A 22,597-nucleotide genomic window follows, 5' to 3' on the forward strand; every position below is an offset into this window, starting at 1 on the left:
GTAAAATGCAAGACTGTACATGGACACAGCAGCCCTGTACATTACAGCGTCCGTTTGCCTGACCCTACTATGGCAGCCAATTACGATACTCTACTAAGTGCACGCCAAAACAGAAAACTAGCATTTTAAGTAAAAGCACCGCTTTGTGCTTTCACTTCAAAGTTACCTGAAATCAGGCAACATAGAGTGGCTCCTATGAGAGAGCTGCTGTTTTAAAATAGTGGGAGGGGTGAGCAGGCACAAAGAGGAGAGGGAGACCAGACTAAGACTTCAATAAACCCAATCCCCTTTAGAAGAAAGCCCAACACAAAACAAATAGCCAACAAAACAAGCACTGGCATAGCAAATAGGTCTCGCCCTTGGGACCTTATAAGTGTTTTGCCAGAGCTATTGGCTTTGTTAATGTGTTTAAGCTATGTTGTAGAGCACTTGTGACTACCTGTTTAGTAATAAAATATTGCAATATTTGGTGGTTGGAGGGGCTCCTAGAGCTTTGGCCCCAGTGCCACTACACCTGCTGCACCATCTAAATAAAGCCTCTTTCAACTGCAAGGTAACTGCAATTTGACTGCCCGTTTAGTAGTAAAATATAGCAATATTAGGTGTTTAGAGGAGTTCTGACAATTTTTGGGCCCGGTGCCATTGTCAATCAGTACAAGCCTAACAGAATGTCCCTACATCATAGTAAACTAATACTGAAATGCATGATTTGTAATGGATCCATGACACTTTTATCACAATTTAAACTCCTGAGAAAGTTGTTGGGCCCTCGTAGTTCAAACAAAAAAAACAATGACTGCAAGCACATTTTTGGTCTAATAAAAGCCCACATTCCCATAGTGGTCCCAACCACCGAAGGGCACCTCTAGTCAGTTTGCTCCACCACCAAGATGTGTTACCGTTGGCTATGTTATGGGGGTGCCAGCCTTGGATAGGGGAAGCCAAGGTGGGATAAGGTTGTGATCAGAGGCCCGGAGGCTGGTGGGGGCACTTGATGCATTTATTTTCTACTTTAGATAAGTTAAGAGTCTGACATGTAAAAAAAACTGCTATAAGTAGTAAAATCCGCATCTCCTTTGTATGCAACCTTTCTGAGGCTGCGCACCATATAACTAAACTGACCTGGTTGGGGGCTGTCTCACTTGTCCCCTAAGCAAACCTCTAGCACGCACGTGCCTCTCTTACATGATTTCACAGGCACAGAAACAGCCAAAAAATGCACGGGATGAGGTTACTACATTCGTGCGCCTTCTTGACAAACATGAGTGTGCCAAGGTAAACAACGACCTGCAGTGGAACCAACGGCTGGGAAAATATAGAGCTGGGGTCTGAGGCAAATGCTGTCTAACAAGAAGGGCGAAGAGCAAAGAAAATAACAGAAGCGTCCCTAGCCCTCCGCCGCCCGTCTCCTATAAGCACCGCTGTCCACAGAGGACATCTGTTGGCGCGTAGACGCACACTGGGGCCTATTCTGCGTTGCAGTGTTTTTTCCCTCACCGTTTGCCCCCGGGCGTTAATAATAACAAGCTAGCGCCAACAGTTCGGCGCTGCAAAATAATGCCAGGACTGTGTGTGCACACACGACTGTAGCCAGACATGTGTTTTTATCTTGTTCTTTAAATCGTATTTTAATTGAATGACATCTCATTACAGCTTTGTTATTGTTCTGTTGTTTCTATGGTTACTGTGAGAGCTGGACGTTCTACTCCTGTCAGTTGGCCTTGAGCTGGCAAGGAGAGAGGTCACACTCGACTATGAAGCACAATAAAGTTATCTATTTCAAAATCCATGAGTTTCAGTGCTTCATATTCACAACATATTTTGGCGACGATTTGCCGGCTCAGGGACGAGGTTGAGGTCACAGTGTGAACTTCATTTTTCTGAGATAGCAATCAGGATGAAAAAGTGAAGAAGAAGAGTGGCGAGAGACGGTTGACAACCACGTAAGATATAGGAGAGACTGTCTGCGTCTTCGTGGTAAGTCAAACAAAGTGCAGAGCAGCGGATAATGTAAGCTCAAAGTAATGCGCGTAATACAGCATGAGAAAGGTGAAAGTCTGTGGAAGTGAGGCAGCTACGCCACAAGCAAAAGTTTCGGTGAGGCTGTTTCATTTATTTTAATTGCAGCTCTTTGTACATCAAGACGAGTAAAAGAGGAATTAAGAATTTGACATTGACCTATGTAAAAGGCGCAGTGGCGCAGTTCAGAATTGATAAGCGATGCGGATAGAGCGAAGCATTGAAGCTGTAGTGCAGAGTGCAAGAAGGCGAGTGCGTGTCTAGCCACTCAAAAGGAAAGACAGCTGGTGAGGCAACAATGTTATAAATAAAATGCTAAAGAGACAGTAAAATTAGCAAGCGTGAGGAGAGGCGAGTGCACGGAGTAAAAACAACTTGGTTTAACTGCAGCTCTATTGTATATCGAGACGAGGAAAAGAAGAATCAGGGCGCTGTGGCGCAGTTTGAATTTGAAACTCGCTGTGGATAGAGCGAAGCAGGAAGTTGTAGCGCAAGGAGTAAGAAAGAGAGTGCAAGCTAATTCACTCACAAAGCTAAGACAGTTTTGTGTCAAACGACTGTTTCAGTAAAGCAGACCTCTACAGTGAAAGTGATCGCGAGACAGTAAAATTAGCAAGCATGAGGAGAAGCGAGTGCACGGAGTAAAAACAACTTGGTTTAACTGCAGCTCTATTGTATATCGAGATGAGGAAAAGAAGAATCAGGGTGCTGTGGCGCAGTTTGAATTTGAAACGCGCTGTGGATAGAGCGAAGCAGGAAGCTGTAGCGCAAGGCGTAAGAAGGAGAGTGTGAGCTAATTCACTCACAAAGCTAAGACAGTTTTGTGTCAAGCAACTGTTTCAGTAAAGCAGACCTCTAAAGTGAAAGTGATCGCGATCAACGGAGGAAAGACAGATGGCGGCTGCGCGCGTGCACGCTCACGGGCACGCAAGCTTTAGGCCACCTAAAGCTTGTGGCAGCACTTTCAAAACCCACCTACTAAATGTCTCGCAGTGCAGCGCATGAGCTGGCTCAGGCGAGACCTAAAAAAGCCCAACTGACGGTGGATCTGAAAAATGCAAAAAGGCTAAATAAATACAATCAGCAGAACGGGCGACACTGAGAGGGAGGCTGCACTAATACTGTGGCATCAAGAGGAGGTGGGAGGGAGGAATGCTATGTATACATGTAAGCAGCTATGCCTCCAAAGCTGAACACAGGCAAACAGTAACAGAGTCTAGGAAACCAACAAAAAATAGTCCCCAAAGAACACATAAACAACATTGGCGAAATCACACAGTACTTAGTCCCTGCTGCCTGGGAGAAACAGAATGGAAAAAGGAGGGACAAAGAGGGAGGGCTGACCACTAGCAAGCAAGGATTTTTAAAGGACACTGAAACAAACAAATCCAAGGTAAGGGGATTGCTTTAAGCCAACAGGAAAAATTACAACAGGTCTCAAATGCTCGACCTAAAAACATGCAACATTGTAAGGCTGTTTTTAACCTTCCTTTTTTCATGTTGCAATAACTAATTGTATGTGCTTTTTAGAAAACATTTTTAATCTATTCTGGTCACACAATGATTTAACCTCCTTTGAAGTCAATGAATGCACATTCTGTCATTAGGGATTCATGTTTAAACCTTTACTTTTCCTATCACAATTAAATAGTCTAACAATAGGGCATATGCATCCTGCCAACACACTCTACTGTTTCAAATACTGGAGACCCAGAAGCCCACACTCTAGACTTCTCTAGCCTGTAGGGTCGTATTGTTCCTGGTATAGCAATGTCTGACAAAGTCCTATTAACATGGAGAACAATTTCCCCATGATTGAGTCAGAGACGGTGTTCGGATTCAGGTCGTTTTGTACAGGCTGCATTCCTGCATGAGACCAGGCAGCCGCCATTCACAGGTATAGATCCCATCCTTTCCCATTGTCACAGGTTAGGACTGGATGCGAGCACCGTATGTGAGATTTGGAGCCTTGTCCTGACTAACTGTATTATATTCCTTAACTTGTATTGGGTATATTGTGCTGAGACGCCTCGTCACGCTGACCTGCTCCACTGCCACACTCCCGGCCATGGCTGTGGGTCGCTGGTCCCTTTAGAAGTGGAGCTGCTGTATTTGTTCCCCACTGAAGTTAAGAGCAGGGCTTTTGTTCCCTTGCAAACTTGATCAAAATATTTGAGTCAAGCTGAAAGGGAGAAATATGTGCTTATAGTATCCTGATTTGTGGAATACCAGAAAAATGTCATACAACATTAAATGCGATGAGTAGACACGCTGTGAGAAATTGGGTTGTTGGTTGACTGGTGTGGGTCAAGCAGCAACCGTTATCCTTGTCAGCAAACGCCATATCAACCTGTGCTCAACCCTCTGCTAGCTTGGCACAAGGCAGCCATGCTTACTTTAGAGGCAATATGCAGAGTATTTGTGCAACACTTCAGACAGTAAAAAAGTGCAAAACACCACACAAAAAGGATTCCAGCAGTCAGAAAAGTAGAGTAAAAGTTAATAAATACAAGACCCACACAACAAAAATCTGATCAGTAGAACCGGAGGTAAGAACTTCAAAATGTTCTAGATGAAAAAAGCACCATAAAGCACAAAGCACCAACTGGGGATATCTGTTTGCACTGGGCTAGGTCAAAGTCCAAATTTCAGGCAGACCGCGATGGAGTGCAGGTCGGATACAGTCAACAGGTTAGGCCCATTGAGGTTTTTGTTCTCAAAGTTCATGCCAAATATCTCGTTCACATTGGAGGGGGCCGCGAAGAAGGAATGAATGAATGGGTATTTGTAAAGCGCACTGCCACTCTAAAAATTAGCCTTCTGGTGCTGATTCAAAACAGCAATGTAAACCTTTTCCATACCCTAAATGGGGCGGTTTCAATAAGGGAGTGACAAAGTGTGTCTGAGGCTTTAAAAGCCATGTCTTCAGAGTCTTTTTAAAAGCTTATAAATCAGGGATGCATTGGCAATTGATTCCATGCCCTGGTGCCTATCACCATGAAGGATTTTCCACCTCACATTTTTAATCTGGAAAATGGGAGCTTCAGCAGATTTGCATTAGAAGATCTCAGTGTTCACAGGGTCTTGTAGTGGCTGAATCTGGCATGGAGGTATTTTGGCCCGTGGCCTTAAAAGCCATAAAGACTAGAATTAATGTCTTAAACAAAATTAATTTATGTATAGGTAGCCAGTGGATACATGACGGAACCTCCCCTGCATTTCCCACGCATGCCTTTACTCGCAGTCACTACCCCGACTGCGACGTTGCCACACATATCTATACCACGCAAGTCGTTATCATGCAAATCATTACAACGACTTGCCTTAGGTAGGAGCTGGACTATGGCATAGTATACATTTCTATTGAAAATCCAGTCAGGGTATCAGCAGAGAAGGTGCTGGACATGAAATCCAACACCATTTCAACAATGCGTCCCCTAAAGCAAGTCATTGTAATGACTATAGTGTTAAAGGAATAGGGATAGTGACCGCAAAGTAAAGACAGGTCGTGGTTCTACCTGCGGAGTAAAGGATGTTTCCTGTAGCCAGTGAACTCTTTTTCATGCAGCTGATGGCGAGCTCCATTTAGGGAGCTATAGCACCATTCTGACTGCTGCATGGACCATCAGAAGTTTCTGTTATGCATGTTTTGCACACACCACATACAAGCTGTAACAATAATCTTATGTCAACATAATAAAGGTATATGCTACAGACTTCCTAGTGTTAAGCCGCTTGAGGTTGAAAAGATAGTTTGGTGGCAAATTTGATCCCCAAAGTCTTGGCTACTTTAACCGTGTCTGGTGGAGAGGGGACTGAGTTTGGCCACCAGCGTGTAGGAGTAAAGAGATTAGATTCTCCAAAGAGGAAAATTTCCATTTTCTCAGAACTGCATTTAAGATGATTGTTTTGCATCCATGAAATCACTGGGCCAGCTGACTCCTCATCTAGAGAATCAACTGGTTGTCATCTGCGTAGGATGTAGTTGCGATTCCGTAGGAGTCAATCAGAGAAATATGAGGGGCAATGTAGATATTAAACAGAGCAGGGCTAAGGGATGATCCCAGTGGTACACCCCTAGTAATCTGTTTTTCTTCAGAAGAAAATTCTCCTAGGACAACAGTTTGTCTCCTATCAGTTAGAAATTATCTAAGCTACAATAGGGCTTTATGGGAGACCCCTACATCTTGAATTTGCTGAAGAGGAATGTCATGCAAAATGGTATTGAATGCTGCACAGTGGTCCAATATTATAATGCATCATTCCCAGCATCTAGGGTCATTTTACTGGTCTCTGTGATCTCGAGTAAGGTCAAGTCAGTAGAATCTTTAGGCCTAAATCCCGATTGGCTTATATGGAGGGAGTTGGAACTTTCCAAAAAAGCAGTGAGTTGCTGGTTCACGGGCAGAGCGTGCAGGAAGTTGCTGGTGCAGGGCGAAGTGCAGGCCAGGCGTCGCAGATGGGCATTGCTGGAGGTTCACGTTGGAGGTCCCCACAGGGGTCAGTGTTGGGGCACGAAGAGTAAGGGTGACGGAGCTAAACGCTGAATCGTGGTGCGAGTGGCAAGGTCTCTGTGCTATTTGGCCCATTTGCGGTTGCAAACGTTACAGAGTCGTAACAAAGGTCAAGGACCTGGAGGGTACCACTTGGGGTTCAAAGAACTCATTTCACCTGGGTCCAGGGACTGGTGTAGGATGATGGGTAGCCTTTTATATCCCTGGAGCTCAGATCAGGAGGCCAGCAGACTAGCCTTTGTAGTCACTCTTGTGTCCTGGGTTTAAAATGAAGATGCAAGTCCAGTTCTTCCTCCCCAGGCAAGAGGGCAGCAGATCAGCACAACAGGGCAGCAGTTCCTTTAGAGTAGCAGTCCAGCAGAGTGGCTTTCCTTTTAGCAGCACAGCAGTCATTCTTCCTGGCAGGGTACCCCAGGTCCAGAAGAAAGCGCACTGAAGAGTTGGTGTCTGAGGTCTAGTATTTATATGCAGTTGTGCACTTTTGAAGTGGAGAGAAGCTCCTATAGGCTTGCCTTTGAAGTACACAGATGCCCTGCCTTCCTGGCCCTGGCTCCATATTAACTCCAGAGGGTATGTAGCCCTTTGTGTGGTTACAGAACATAGCCTATTCAAGTGTAAGTGGGGCGGGGCCCAGCTCCTTCCTCTAGTCCTGCAGGTGATGGCCCATCCAGTCAAACCTCAGCTCCACATTGTGTGTAGCTGCCAACTTTCTAAGCAGGTTGCTTTTTTAGACAAAGGCGAACCGAGGCAGAGAGGAAGATTCAAACCCCAGCCGTGGGAGATGAGGACTCGACGACAATACTACAAGTCTTGAAACCCTCTAGTATTATTAATCTATCACAGAGACAATTGACAAAAGAGACATCTTCCGTATTAGAACTGGGCCTTAAATTTGTCCCCAATAGAATTACTGATTTTACCAAACTGAAATTGGAGGCATTAGAGTTTTGCCAAACAATTCGCCTGAAGGCATTTTTCCATGGAAAAGTATATACTAAAATGAATGAGGTTTCTGGTCTTTCTAATAAATCGAAATTTGTCCCATTCCCACATACAGTACCAAAAGAAATTTTGGCTTATGAACAAGCGGTGTTATCAGGCATCAGCCAATTAGAAACAAAGAAAGTCTTCATTAAATGTAATATCACGAGACAGCAGCAATTGGCCATTGAGAGATTGAAACAGGACACATCGGTGGTGATAAAACAAGCCGATAAAGGCGGTGCCGTAGTCATCTGGCCTAAGGAAATGTATGTGTCTGATGGAAGGCAGAGGTTATTTTTGGAATATTGAGAACAGGGTTCGACGGAGGTTTCTTGGGTCCGATAGAGTTTGAATATTTGTCCAAAAAGTTCCCAAGGATCCCAGTCTTATATTTTTTAACCGAAGTGCATAAGAGGTTGGATAATCCCCCGGGCAGGCCAATAGTGTCCAGGAGTGATTCTCTATTAGAGCCCATTTCCAAATACGTGGATTTTTTCCTTAAACCCTTCTTGACCTAGGTACTTTCTTATGTGCGTGACACGGCTGATTTTATCAATAAGATTGAAGGCCATGAATTTGATGAGTTGACCCAATGGATGGTGTCATTTGACGTCACCTCATTATACATGCAGATACCCCAGGATGAGGCACTTCAAGTGATTGAGGCCTACTTAGAAGAAAGACCTCGTCCTCATAGGGTACCCTCACAACTTATTCTTCAACTAGCAGAGGTTGCCTTAAAGAAAAATTATTTCAGATTTGATGATTCCTTTTTTATTCAGATCAAAGGATCAGCTATGGGCTGTCCGTTTGCGCCAGAAATGGCAATCCTCTTTATGGCCAAATATGAGGATAGATTTATTTTTTACAACAATCCATTTAAAGAGCATATAGCGTAATGGTTGCTCTATATAGATGAAATCTGGTGCTTGTGGAATGGGTCTAAGGAAGAGTTGGAAAGTTTCTATGGTTGGCTAAACACCCGCCATCAGGATATCAAATTTACATTGACCATGAGCAGGGCAAAGCTGACGTTTTTGGATGTTGAAGTAGCGTCCAATGATAAAAAGTTAACAACTACTTTGCACAGAAAGGCAACTGATAAAAATACCATCCTTCACCCTACAAGTGCTCATCCTAGGAGCTTGAAAGAAAATCTTCCGTATGGACAACTATTAAGAATACGTCGCAATTGTTCATCAAAATCAGATTTTGAACATCATGCGGCATTGTTTAAAGAACAGATGATCCTTCGTGGGTACCCAAAAAAGCTCTTGAAGCGTTCAATAAAGAGAGCGTGGTACACGCCTCGGCAAGATATTTTACAAAAGAAGGAGAAACCACCATTGGAACGTATGATTTGTGTGACCACTTTTGGTCCGGATACAAACAGATTCAGGCAAGTTATAATGAAAAATTGGCACTTGTTTGAAAATTAGAATGCGGTTTTCCAAAACCCCTGTTCGCAATGAGAAAAAACAAGAGTATTGGTCAACAACTAGTACGAGCAGACATCTTTCCCATTCAAAATAAACAGTCTTTAAGATCGCAATGGCAATTGAAACCGGTTGAGGGCCATCATAAATGTGGAAGCTTGCGATTCAACCATTGAAGGTGTTGAATTTTTCCATAATGGTACCAAATTGCGCCATTCAGAATTCACTAGTTGCAAATCAAAAAACATAGTGTATGCAATTGTCTGCCCATGTGCCTTATTATATGCTGACAAAACAAATCAACAAATAAATCAAAGGATCACGCAGCACCTTTCTAGGATTAAAAAGAAAGTGTTGACTGCCCCTATGGTGCAACACTTTATTGACAATTCCCATACTGAGAAGGATTTTAAATGGACATTCCTTCTTGTTTTTAAGTGAAAAGTAAGTCACTGTTTTGCCCCTGTGTTTGTTTGGTTAAAAATGACAATACTAAAAAACATACGACCGTATGCTTAAATGCGCTTACGTTTGTACTTCTTATAGATAATACTCGTGAGGGAAAGCACGCCCGTATTTGAGCAAAAGGAAAGTCCATTACATTCAGAGTTTTGAATTGGTGAAGATGCGGTAAAGTAAGTCCGCTTGTTAATAGTGTTTTAAAGTGCTTCATGCATTTTGCCTGTTTAGATACATTGTTAAATGAGGACAATATCGTTTTTTCATTTGTAGAATAAAGAGTCTTCAAGGAACTCAGTCCTGCCCATACTCTGCAGTAAAGGTACATATCTTTTTGGTGCTTCCCTCTGGGGGTGTAAGTCGAGAGTAGCAGTAGGTATATTCAATACTTTGGTTCTTTCATTTCAGAAATTCATACTGGTAAAGTGTTAAGGGAGCCTCGTAGGCAGTAACATAAACGAGTCCAGTGGTAGAAAAGCCAAAAACTCTTGGAGCAAACGAGCTGGAGCGGCCGCTCCATCTCTAGAAAACAGGTACTCATTAAGTTAGTTACATGTACAAGAGAGAGAGTTAGTTCGGGTTGACGCTGTTTTTGCATCATTTATTTATTTTGTTTTTTGTAGAATATCCGGTACATTTATATGAAGCCCTGATGATAGTCCCAGTACTATTCGCCTGGGTCTTGAAACGTGTTGGCATTTTGGGAGGCATTTAGTTAATTCTGAATGCGGCGAGAGTTGAAGGAAATTATTGGATAAAGGATTGATATACTATTCAGACACTCTTTTGATGCTGGAGTTGGAATAACACATGTGGTTCATAACATTGGATATTTTCATGTTTATTACTAAATTTTGTATATGATGTAAATTTTCCTAAAAATGTGTTTTGCATCAGATTAATGTATGAATTCATTTGCTGCCAATAATTTTTTTCACAGTGTCTAAGTCCATTTTTGTCTTTAAGTGTAATGTGAATTGTATATACGTGTAAGTTCATGTGTGAATTTGATAAGTCTGTGTTTCTTTTTCTGTCCAAAAAATTGTTTTGATCAATTGTTAAATTAATAAGAAACAGTAATGGTCTAATAAAATTTCTATTTGGACAGATAAAAGAGTTGACTGTCCGTTACTCCATGAGTAGTAGGAGTGTACGGTAGTACGGAGCCGGGTTAATTGTTTTGTGTTCTGAACTTTCTGAAAGAGGCATTTTCAAAATTGTAATTTAAAATCCAACTTCACCATAAGTTAGGATTTTGAATTCCAATTCCAGAGACACCAAGCATGAAATCGTTACTTGGTCCCATTACACTTCTAAAATGTATTAAGGTAACTCCAATGTCATCCCATGGGGGAGGTATACCTTGAAGTAATGAGGAACAAATGTGGGAGTTTTTCACTACTAAGAAATGTGAAACATTTTAAACACACTGAACCCTGTCCTCTAGGCTTTCCCGGCCCTACCCTAGAGGTGACCTATATCCATTAAAAAGGAAGGTTTGGGTCTGGCAAAGGGTTCCTTTTGCTAAGTCAAAAAGGCATAATAAAACTGCACATACACAGTGTGCAATTGCAGGCCTGGTATATGGCTAAAGTGCTACTTAAGTGGGTAACACAATCAGTGCTGCAGACCCACTAGGAACACTTGATTCTCAGGCCCAAGGGATAGGTAATGCCACTTTACTAGGGTCCTAAATTAAATGTGCCATTTGGGTATAAGCCAATTCTTCCATGTTTAGAGGAGCAAGCACAAGCACTTTATCACTGGTTAGCAGTGGTAAATTTCACAGAATCCTGAAAGCCAACAAAAACTGGTTCAAGAGGAATAAGGTTTTGAGGTGACTTTGCAGAGAAGGCCAGCTCCAACATAATTTCTTCATATCGCCTTAGGATTTTATTGCAGCTGGCTCCGAGAAAAGCTGGTAATATTTTAATTTGCTTACCCTCGATTAGTTACCTATAATATACTTGATTTCACCTCATTTCGGTCGCCATTTTCATTGGTGAGCGATCTATTGTCATTATATCAACTCCCAATCACTTATTTAAGGAGAACAATGCCATAGACATGCAACGGGCTCCAAGAGCAGCTGGTCATTTTTAATTTGCTTACGTTTGATCAGTTGCCTGATTTTAAAACAATTTTTATGTTTGATTGCTTAGATACATTTTAAAGTAAAGAAACTGCTAAAATGTTTGGGGGGAATTTGCAAGGGAATTGCTGCTAATTGAATTTCTGCTGGAATATGAGCATTTTTCTCTTTTGCACATGGCACTTTAGTTTTGTGGCATTATTGTGAACTTCTTTTGGGGCATTACACTTCATTTCACCAGGAGGGGAACACCTGTTTTATTTCATTTTCTGGTCACCATCTTGATTGGTGAGTGGTCTAGTGTCAGTAGGACAGCTCCCAATTACTTATTTTAAGAGCATCTCACACCGGGTGTGCCGGTGGAGTGCCAAGGCCGAGCCCGGATCACGTGTAACGCTGGCTATGCTGCCCGTTCCTCTAATGCTCAGGTCAGCACCCTCTCTAGAGAAGTACTGTAATCCTTATGTTGTGGCCCGTGCCATTTAGCCATGCTGTATAATCCTTGGGCTGAAAGTACCTCAGACTTCATGAGCAAGTCCTGTGGTTTTAATCCGAAGGCAACCTGGGATGCTCTAGCTATGCCCGGGGATGGCGCCCCTGTCTCATGGTACCATCCAGACTGGTCAGCTATAAAGCCTGCCTCCTTATTTGTAGGGCCGTCCCCAAGCACTCCTATGATATACTACTCATACTAAGTGATAACAAAAGGATTTCAAGTTTCTCACCGAAACCTGGCTCAAGGAAGGTTCCAATCTGCCTCTTGCCATTGCCATCTCTCTGTGCTATTAGATCTTGTATGCTAACCGGGGTGGAGATAAGACAGGAGATGATGTAGCCATCATACGTAGGGATACTTTGAAGGTCTCATCTTCCTTGTTGGGCCAATTTGGGAATATTGAGGGCCTCATTTCCATATTAAATTAACCCCCAATTTCTCCTTCTCAAGGTTGCCTATTTACAATCCCCCTGACTGCCTCACTAGCTGTCCAAAAAGTAAGAAACCCACACTCATGCCAACATAGGGCATCTTGTAAACTTAACAAAGGGTTTCTTTCAACCGCATAACAGTAGTAGGCAGAGGGTATCTCTCAATACTTGCTCATCCTTACACAGGACACTACCTACAATGGTAAAGGGTGTCTCTCAGCCCACACTCATCCCAACTTAGGGCACCTTGTGAACATATACAAAGGTATCTTTCACCCGCATAAAAATAGTAGGCAGAGGGAAACTACAACCCTCACTCATCCTTACATAGAACACTACATAAACTCAGGAAATGGGTATCTTACAACCATCATTCAAGTACGCAAAGGGTTTCCTATGGCAAAATCCTGTTTCAAAATAGCATCATTACGTTCAGAGCGATAACATCACTGGGTCATCACGCTAGTGACGGCGTTCCTTCAGTGAGATGGATGTCAGCGCGAGGGCTTAGCTCACTCTCCTGTTACTGCTACTGAGAAAGTCCTCTTGCTCGAGCTATGCCTCAGCTCGCCTCTTGTGGCCTTTGGTTCTTCCACATGCCCCGATACCAGTAAATAGGACTGCTGCTGCTATAAATGCATGCGCCAAGTCAGCTTGAATAATGTCCTTGCACTTGCCCATGCCAAAGAATCTGGCAGTGCAGTCACGTGCTTGTGAAAACACGCGCAGAGAGATGCATACAACTTTACCCTCGCTCTCCAAATAACTGCTCCTCCACTCCCATTAACGATCACATGAAGAGCCTAAATAGTAAAAGCAACATACAACCCCAAGGTACCTCAGTTTTGGCACGTTGTCTAGTTCACTCACAAGTATCTCAGTACTTCAATTTTAGGAGCAATTCCACTCCTAACCTGTAAGTCTCATAAAATGACTCTGAAGAATCCAACTCCGCACCTTGTTGACTCCAGTATAGAAACGTCAGTAAAGTGGTTTACAAGTGTACCTTCAAAGTAAACAGGTTAAACGCTTAACCACCCTCTTCAATTCAGTTGACTGCAGGCTGTAGCTGGCAGTTCACTCCCCACATAGCTGTATGATGCGTATAAGCTAAACTCCAAGATCACGAGAAGGAGACGGCATACATTTGAAAGTCCAAAGGCGTCCCATAGAATTGAGTACACTGCAGGCCGTCTGTTAGAAAGGACACTGGTGGGACCTCAGTGCGTTTATTTTTAAACTGAAATGTCTCTTCCTCTTTCTCACTTGTAGACTTTATCCTCCTTGTTTTCTTTTTTGCACTTTGTTTCATGTAGACTTGGCCCAGTCACGCATAGTTAAGTTCTCCAATCATCGCCATTGCTACAATCAAAGAATGATCGTCTGTACTGCAGGTAGCGTAGGTTTTAGGATAAAGTTTAATAGGAGATAACAGTCTTATTTAGTTACAGTTTACAGTTGTAATGTAGATGTAATATCAAGGCCCTACCAGGAACAACCTCCTGCTGCTCAGCCTGCTCTCTCTAACTGATCCCTCAGGTATACATAAACATAGTATGACATCACACACAGAGGCTGAGCAGCAGGCATCCCGGTCACTAATGAAAGAATGCATTATATCAAATACAGGATATAATAGCAGGCCACATACTGCATTTAATCTTTTCCAACTTGACCTGTCGCCATGCCAGTGTCCCTATTTTCCTGGTGTAGACTAATCATTTACTTGTCCCGTTTATTTTTTATGGTCCTTAGAAGGGGAAAAGAAGCAGAATGAATGTTATGAAGGAGTCCTTTGTGCTCTCTCTTTAATCCTCCTTTCCTTCATTCTCATGCAATACTAACTGCAACGCTATCCTATTTAATCAATGGATCTCCAAGGCCTTGAATCTTCTTGCACCCTTGCAAATGTATACTGCCACAAGATCCAAGCCATCTGCTCCATGGTTTTCCCCAGTCTTAAGAGTAGAGAAAAGCCTCTGTAAAAGGCTAACCGCAGCTGGAGAAGGTCCTATGACCCCTGAGGCAAAACTGTTATGGCTGCCAACTCATCTTGGGGAGTTTTCAATATTGTTAAATCTTTTATCTTCCCTGATGCAGTAAAAAGCGCCTTTCAACCCTTGCCTGATCTCTGCGCTAAGCTCTCAGGTTGTTATAATTGAAAAATCCAAAATCTTCACTCCACTTTCCAAGGGGAAGTCGACACAGTAGACCGATCAATGGCTACTGCCAGTCACTTCACTTACCTACTCTCTGAGTTCTGTCTTATATCGGAAGACCACTCGCTTGAGGAATTGCTGAAATGCAAATCAGGCTCACTGGAACACACTTGCCCTCCAAAAATCCTCAGACTGATTGCACACTCTGGAAACCCTTTTCTACATAAAATCTGGAACCCCTCTCTGAAATCTGGTATTTTTCCTGTCATCTTCCGCTCCTAAAAAAACAAAACAGTATGGACTTTAGTGTGCTCAGCAATTTCAGGCCCATTGTATTGCTTCCAACCCCTGCAAAGATCTTGGAGAAGCTAGTAAATCACCAACTTTTATCCTTCGTGGAGGCATATTGTCTGCTTCATGACACTCAATCTGGTTTCTGTGCTGAATACAACATTGAAACCGCATTTCTGGAAGTATCGGAGTAAGTAAGAGAAACTTTGGACCGTGGGGCTTAGTCTACTTGGCTTTCAGGGCACAGTTCTGTCCTGCATTCATTCCTTTTTGGAAGAGAGCTCATAGCAGGTTTTCCTACACCCTTTCTCTTGCTGCTCCAAACCTCTGGTCAGTGAGGTCTCTCATGGCTTGGCACTCAGTCCGCTGCTTTTTATTCTCTACGTGGCCCCTTTGGCTACTCTTATTGAAACTTGGAAAGTAAAGGTAGTCTTCTGTGTAGATGATATGCAACTGTTGTTCTCATTCCAAGTTTCTGAAGCAGCCTTCTTTGAAAGACTATCACCTGGATTACGCCAACAGCCTTTATATGGGTCTTCCTGCCTTTCTGATCCACAGACTCCTTATCATACAGAATGCAGCTGCTAGGCTGATATGGCGGATACCTATTTGCCAACATATCTCACCTTGTCTCAAGCAGCTACACTGGCTCCCTGTGGTGAAAAGGATTACATTTAGAGCACTTACCTTAGCTTTCAGAGCCCTTGAGGGCAAAGGCTCTTTCTATCAGAGAAACAGACGTGTCTGGTACCAACAGGAGTGATCCTTGAGATCTAACCACCTCTGACTTATGCATATCTCCAAGTTTGCCAAAGTTCGGCGGGGAGGTAGGTCTTTTACGGTACTGACGGCAAAACTCTGGAACACCTTGCCAATCTAACTTCGCATGGCTAATTCTAAGTACTGCTTTAGGAAAGAACACAAAATCTGGCTTATTGACCAAAATTAGATATGATGGTCTAGCCTCGTTCTCAGTCTCTGTTTGACTGCCGGACACTACTTCCGAAGCAGCCGAGTGCTTTACAAATGTCATTGATTGATTGAGTATGATCCTCTTGTAATGGTCTCACAAGATACAGAAGATTTTGAGCTACTACATATTCTTAGCATATCCCTTTCATGGATTGTCGAACATACATTGCAGAATGGGGGCATTGGATCTTCTTGGTTTTCTCCGCTGTATCTCACTTTTGTTTGTATGTATCCGGTTCTTGTTTTATGGTATTTGCTTTGTATTGTACTCTTATATGAGATATATATTGCTTTTTAAAAATATTTTCTTATGCATCTATTTCTATTTTTTTAGCACCAGGTTTTCTTATTAGAATAGAATATTATCTAGTATTGGATAGTGTAAAGAAAATAAACATTACTCAACATAATGTTAACATTTACATCAGTTTGTTAAAAGGAGAAAACATATAGATTACTCAGCTAGGCATAAACAAGTAATTTCTTGTTTACAAGAGACTCATATTGATGATAAGATGTTATCTACTGTGGTCAACAGTTGGGTTGATTACTTTGTTTCATCAGAGGCTATAGAAAGAGAAAATTGTGCTGCGATCTTTTTGTCTAAACAAATCTTGTTGTACAAAGATATTATAAACATAGTTATTCTGAGGGTAGGTTTGTATATGTCAAGGTTAAACTCTACACTATATATGGCCCAGATGCAAAGTCACCCCTGATATTATTTGTCTAGGTCATGTTCCCCTGCTTGTTAGAAACTATATTAATGCAATGTGTGACCTATTGATAGGTGGATTATCTTCACTTAAATATAAGCCTTTAAAATCCTACACTATTTAAAGCCTTTTTTTTAAAAAAACCCACACAAAACTTGTAGATCGTTGGCATCTTACTTTCCTAACTAATAAAGAATTTACAGTTTTATCCAATCCACATTGCACGCGTTCAAAGATTGATTATCTATTATCTTCACAAAATCTGTCACTCTATCTGTAGTCTTAAAATCGAACAAATAGATATTTCTGACCTTGCACTTATCTCAATATTTCTTAAACTGAAATATAGTATTTTCTATCTATTTGTAAGTCATATGCACTATATGTCCCATTACTAACAGTGCAAATGTTTTATTTGATTTCTTTGTGTTCTCTGTAATCAAAACAATTACAAGTAACTGGAAAGAGGCTAAATCACTTTCTGTGTACTCTTGATCGCCGTGGATTACATTTACTCATAAAAGTGTGAGACTATTACTAAATAAACCTTAAACATCATCACTTATTGATCAATTATTTTCAAAACCTGTAGATTTATATAATAACATCCTGTTGATAGATTATATGTGGTGTGTACAATAGTATTTCTTATCTGCATTATGTTTAATTCTTTGCTATCAATTATATTAAATATTTATCCATCTATATATCATGTAGCTAATGTTTAATTATCTTTAAATGTATTGTTTATTAGTTTACTGTTTTTGTGACTTGCAACATGATTATTTATCAAATCCAATCAAATATTTTGAACTAGAGAAACATTAGGCATTTTTCTCCTGTTGACAACTGTTTGTCAGATTTTTCCATTTACGGAAATTGGGTTTTGTGTGAATCCAAGGCTAGCTACAATATTTGGTACTTTTCCCCTCTTCTTTAGTTATAGCACCAAGAACACATTTCTTTTACTGATTCCCCTACTTCTGAGGTAACTTGTGACCCATCCGCTACAACTTCACTGTCCTAGTTTTCTAGACCTGCGTTCCTCCATTTCCTCTTTGCTCATCCCATCAATGGCTTCAGGGTCAGAAGACTTATCTTCTGCCCCTGAAGGGTTGATGCCACTACCTGCAGGGGGGGGAGGAGGAGCGGAAAAAGAAAATGCATGGTGACAACAATATTTTACCAATCAGTGTTGTTTTAAGGATTAGGAGGGCAAGACATATTTTGGGGGCCCCTGTACAAATCAAAATTTGAATTTTATTATCCCTTTACTTCTAACTCTATCCCACATTATACCAAACAGGACTAAATTCTAAATTAAACTTTACGAGTCAAACAAAAACAGCTAAAATATGTCCTACCCGGGACCTGAAAAATCCTTATGATGACACAGGGACTAGAGAGACATAGCCAGGGATATGCAGAGGAGAGCGATTCAGAGACAGAGAGTAGAGAGAGGTCAATGAGAGAAAGTACACTTTCCCAGGGGGCCCCTTGGAAGGTAGGGCCCTGGGCAATTGCCGACTTTGAACATTCTTTAAAACATCTCTGTACCCTATTATAGATAATAAGGTCTTGCTAAGAACACTCAATGATCATGCAAACAAGACCCTCTCACAGAAAAAGTTCACAAGTATCATGTCTCAGAATCATGAATTCGCCAGTATCATGTTTCTATTATAGAAAAGTAAAGATGGATTTTAGTACTCACCAGCTATCACACGAAGATATATTGTGTGGCTCACACTGTTTTGGCCACTCAGAGCCACAGCCTTACAGCGATACATTCCAGTGTCGTTTAGCTCAACTGATTTAAAGCTTAGGGTAAAGTCACCAGCGAAGAGTGTCTGTGTCCCTGTTGTCCATTCAGCAGTTATTCTGCTTTGCAGGTGTTGAATAGGTATACATTCACTTCCATTATATTTGCACCAAGTTGCCTTCGGCTGTCTACTGCCACAATACTTCACTGGGCAGTGTAACTTTTGTGACCCGCCTGCTGCGACCTCATAGCGAGTATTTCTTTCAACGATAACGTCCACATCACAGGAAGTGTCATCTCCTGAATACAGAGAGAAAAGACAAAAAACAAAGAAAATGAATGAGAATCCGCAGTCGTATGCGCTCTCCTGTTAGATCCCACAGTCATGGTCTTCCTAGCGCCTTGTAATCAGAAGTGCTCCTAGGCTGGGACAAACCCATAACCACACACTGTCCTGAGATCTGACAATATCATGACAGTGGGATGAGCTTATCAAAAAGCCCTTCCCTGTGGTTCTTCATTGTATAATGGTGATACTTAACTATGTGTATGCATTGACACTTTGCTGTACAGTGTGATGTGTGCTGCATGATAGTTTTGCCCTAATCTATTTTGTACAACACCGATGAATACAGGGAGTTTATCTTCTAGATAACAAAACACTTTTTACCTCCATTTTTATTTTGTGATTATAGGGAAATTCACTTAGTAAAACATGGTATTACATACAATTCATTTTGTATTTGAATTTCAACACTGTCAGTGAACGTTGTTGCCAACCTTAATAGGCTGCAGTATTCTCAGGAAGCCGGATGTATTTGAGGATAGGACATACGTCTGACAAGGGTAGAGGACCATTCTAATCTCAGTGTAGAACCTTGAGGCCCTCCTATGTATGTCTTTAGTGAGGGCCATATGCCTCCCACTCTCGCCCAAGTGTGAGAAGCATATGCCATGAACCCTCTGTTAGGTCTGATGTTAGTCAAGACTTTTTAATTATACTAAAATGATATACAATATACTTTCTTATGGGGGCTTCGAGACAGCCCTCTTTAGCCAGTGGTCTGTTGTTGTGTCATTTAAATGTTTCTACCACCCACTACAGCACATAATCATGGGGCAGTGGATCAGCTTACTTCAGCCATTTTTATATTTTCACTGTGAATGACATAATTCTGCTCATTTGCAAGGAGCACATGTACACCCTATGTAGATCCCTTCAGTGCCAGGGATTATTATGGCAATGTGTAATTCATGAGAATAAAAAAAACAGCTTTTAACCATTTCTGTTTATATTACAAAAGGTCTTGCAGCTCTTTCAACCATTTGGTTTTACAAAAACAGTGATAAAAGAAACACAAACCAGCATTGGGAAAGGCAAAAGGGTGATACCAATCCAACACCTATTGATTTTGTAAATGAGTGTTCTGCAATGGTATCATCTGGGGCCTGAGATCACAAACGGAAGAGCTAGAAGAGTCTCCAGGGTGAACCAATGCTTTTACTATGAGTTACCACATGCTCTTCATCCCCTTTGGCCATTAGGTGACTCCCCAAGCCTGTATCAACCCAATTTCATCACTGCCCTCTCTTAAGTGTAGCCCTCCAAAACGCATTCAACAATGAATGGTTGCATCACTGTTATTTAACTCAAGAGACCAAACTCCTTTTCTAGCCCATACCCCCTACTGTAAGAACTGCATCCTTCATCATCTGGAATCCATTGTTGTGTGCGTTGTTAACTTCATGTGGGACCTGGTGGACTCAAAAATCGTTGAAGGCTATCTGCAACTCTAGCACCCATGTGGCAAACAGATATAGCTGCTGGCACCCAAGAAATGCAAGCGTTCAACCCGGCTTACCTACAAAAAGGTAGACCATTGACTACTTTGAATTTGAAAGCCCACATTTTTCACTTGCTGCATGTAGTGGCGACACACGGTAGGTGCCTCTAACTACAGTACTGATTACCATATGTGCTCCATGATACATCCGTGCGTGCAGAGCGACTTAGTCTTGTCAAAGCACTGTAAACTGTAAACCATCTGCTTGGCAGCCCAAATTATAGCTGCTGATTATCATGATTTACTGAACAGGATTAGTTCTTTAAGCATCAAGTCATAATCTTATTGAAATATTTAGGTCTGATTGTACCTCCCAAATGATGTGCTATTTACTTGTTTGCATATTTTGTGGACCTGGAAAACTAGCCTAGCCAACAAACTCACAGCCGCCAGAAACAACATCCAAAGCGGGATGAAGGTCGTCGCCACCTGGATGAAAGACAGTTGCCTCAAACTTAACTTGGACAAGACCGAAGTCCTCATCCTAGGACAGACTTAAGACAGACTTAAGTTAGGAATTTGTCTTAAGTCTGTCTTAAGTCTGTCTTAACTTTGTCTTAAGTCTGTCTTAACTTTGTCTTAAGACAAACTTAAGACAAAATCCTAACTTCTGTGAATACCAAAAGTGGTAAGTTTAGGATTTTGTCTTAAGTTAGTTCTGTGAATCGGCCCCGGAGTCCTTTATTAGAACTCTATGATCTCCACAGGCAGCTATGAGGGGGTGAAGGCGTAGTGATATTTGGGTAATGAGGCTTGTCTCAGGAACTAGCTGTGAATCTTTTAGGTAGGTATTAACCAGCTAGCCGACAATCCAAATGCAGCATTTTGGTAGACTTCAGCTGTTTGATTTACAATACAAATAAACTTTGTATCTATAAAGAAATAAGGTTGTATCACCACCTTCTTCCATGTGAGGAGAAGTGTTCCATAAGAGACGGACATCTGATTTGCCCATGTCAGAAAATAAACAAACCTTTCTTTTAAATGTGCCTCTTCCATCCCTGCGACAAAGTCCGGCCTGAACACAGAGCTTTCTGTAGATACAAAGTTGAAGACACCAGGGGCAAAGATGAGGAAGAGAGGAAACAAACGACTGACAGACAAGAAAGGCTGGCTCCAACTAATGAAGATTGCCCACAAGTAGTCTAATGTATATGGAAATGGAAATGGATATTAATAATGGCATGAGGTGATAAATTTCTATTATTATGGGGTTAGTCTGTAAATAGAAAGTCATATAATAGAAAGTAGTACATTGGAAATGATTAGTGAAAAAACGAAAATACCTCACTATTGCATAGTGGTAATAATGTTTTTGGATCTGATTCACAAAGGTTAACTCACTCTTTTGTGTAAGTTTACTACTTTTTGGTAGTCACAATCTATGTGCAGAGTTTTATGACTCCGTACTCCCTATAATCATGTGTGCAGAGTTCTCCGCACCGATTGTGAAGTCTGCACAAAACTCCACACACATAAATATAGGGGGCAGATTTGCAAGCCCCTTGCGCCACTTTTGCGTCACTTTTAAAATGGGAAAAGTGACGCAAAAGTGGCGTAAGGGGCTTGTAAATCTGCCCCAGGGAGTGGAGAGTCTTAAAACTCTGCATTTAGTTTGTGAGTACTGAAAAGTAGTAAACTTACACAAAAGTGTAAATTTACATTTGTGAATCAGGCCCTGTGCTTACATTTTGGCAAAATATGATCTATAATTGCTTTTAAGTGCTTTTAAGGTCTTCTTCATTGGGCAAGACTCACTTAAATTGTGTAGATAATTCACATTGTAGAAATTTGGACTTGAGGGTGCTTCTCAAGTACAAAATTTACACAAGGGTGCCGATTCCGATCCGGCAAAAATATTCCCCGTACGAATCGTATCTGGATTTTTTTCCGTACAAATCGTACAAGTCCCGTACAAACTGGCAAGTACGATTCGTACGTGAAAAAGACCATACGAATCGCATTGGGAAAATTCCCCGACACGTCCTCGGGTCGGGAAAAGTGTCCGACACGTCCCCGCACAGCTTTACGTACGAATCGGACAACTGAAGTCCGAGCGCGCAAGTACGAACCGTCCCGTCCGTCCGAAAATACAACCGTATGGTAAAAACACCGTACGGAGTAACGGTACGAGTCGTATGTACGAGTCGTGCCCCCACCCGTGTATGTACACCTGTGTATGTACGAGTCATACCCCCACCCATGTATGTACACCCGTGTATGTACGAGTCGTACCCCCACCCGTGTATGTACACCCGTGTATGTACGAGTCGTACCCCCACCCGTGTATGTACACCTGTGTATGTACGAGTCGTACCCCCACCCGTGTATGTACACCTGTGTATGTACGAGTCGTACCCCCACCCGTGTATGTACACCCGTGTATGTACGAGTCGTACCCCCACCCGTGTATGTACACCCG

At 41.9% G+C, this 22,597-nt stretch overlaps 1 protein-coding gene across 1 annotated transcript in view; it reads right to left on the reverse strand.

Annotated features, from left to right (window-relative positions):
• BTLA (B and T lymphocyte associated) overlaps nucleotides 1-22,597 on the reverse strand; it is a 128,176-nt gene that overhangs the window by 75,925 nt on the left and 29,654 nt on the right. The window contains exon 2 of the mRNA XM_085621175.1: nucleotides 18,284-18,631. Within this exon, the coding sequence (XP_085477301.1) occupies nucleotides 18,284-18,631 (348 nt within the window). The remainder of the gene's footprint in view (nucleotides 1-18,283; nucleotides 18,632-22,597) is intronic.

Source organism: Triturus cristatus, chromosome 8 (genome assembly GCF_964204655.1).
Source record: "Triturus cristatus chromosome 8, aTriCri1.1, whole genome shotgun sequence".
NCBI classification, from domain to species: Eukaryota; Metazoa; Chordata; class Amphibia; order Caudata; family Salamandridae; genus Triturus; species Triturus cristatus.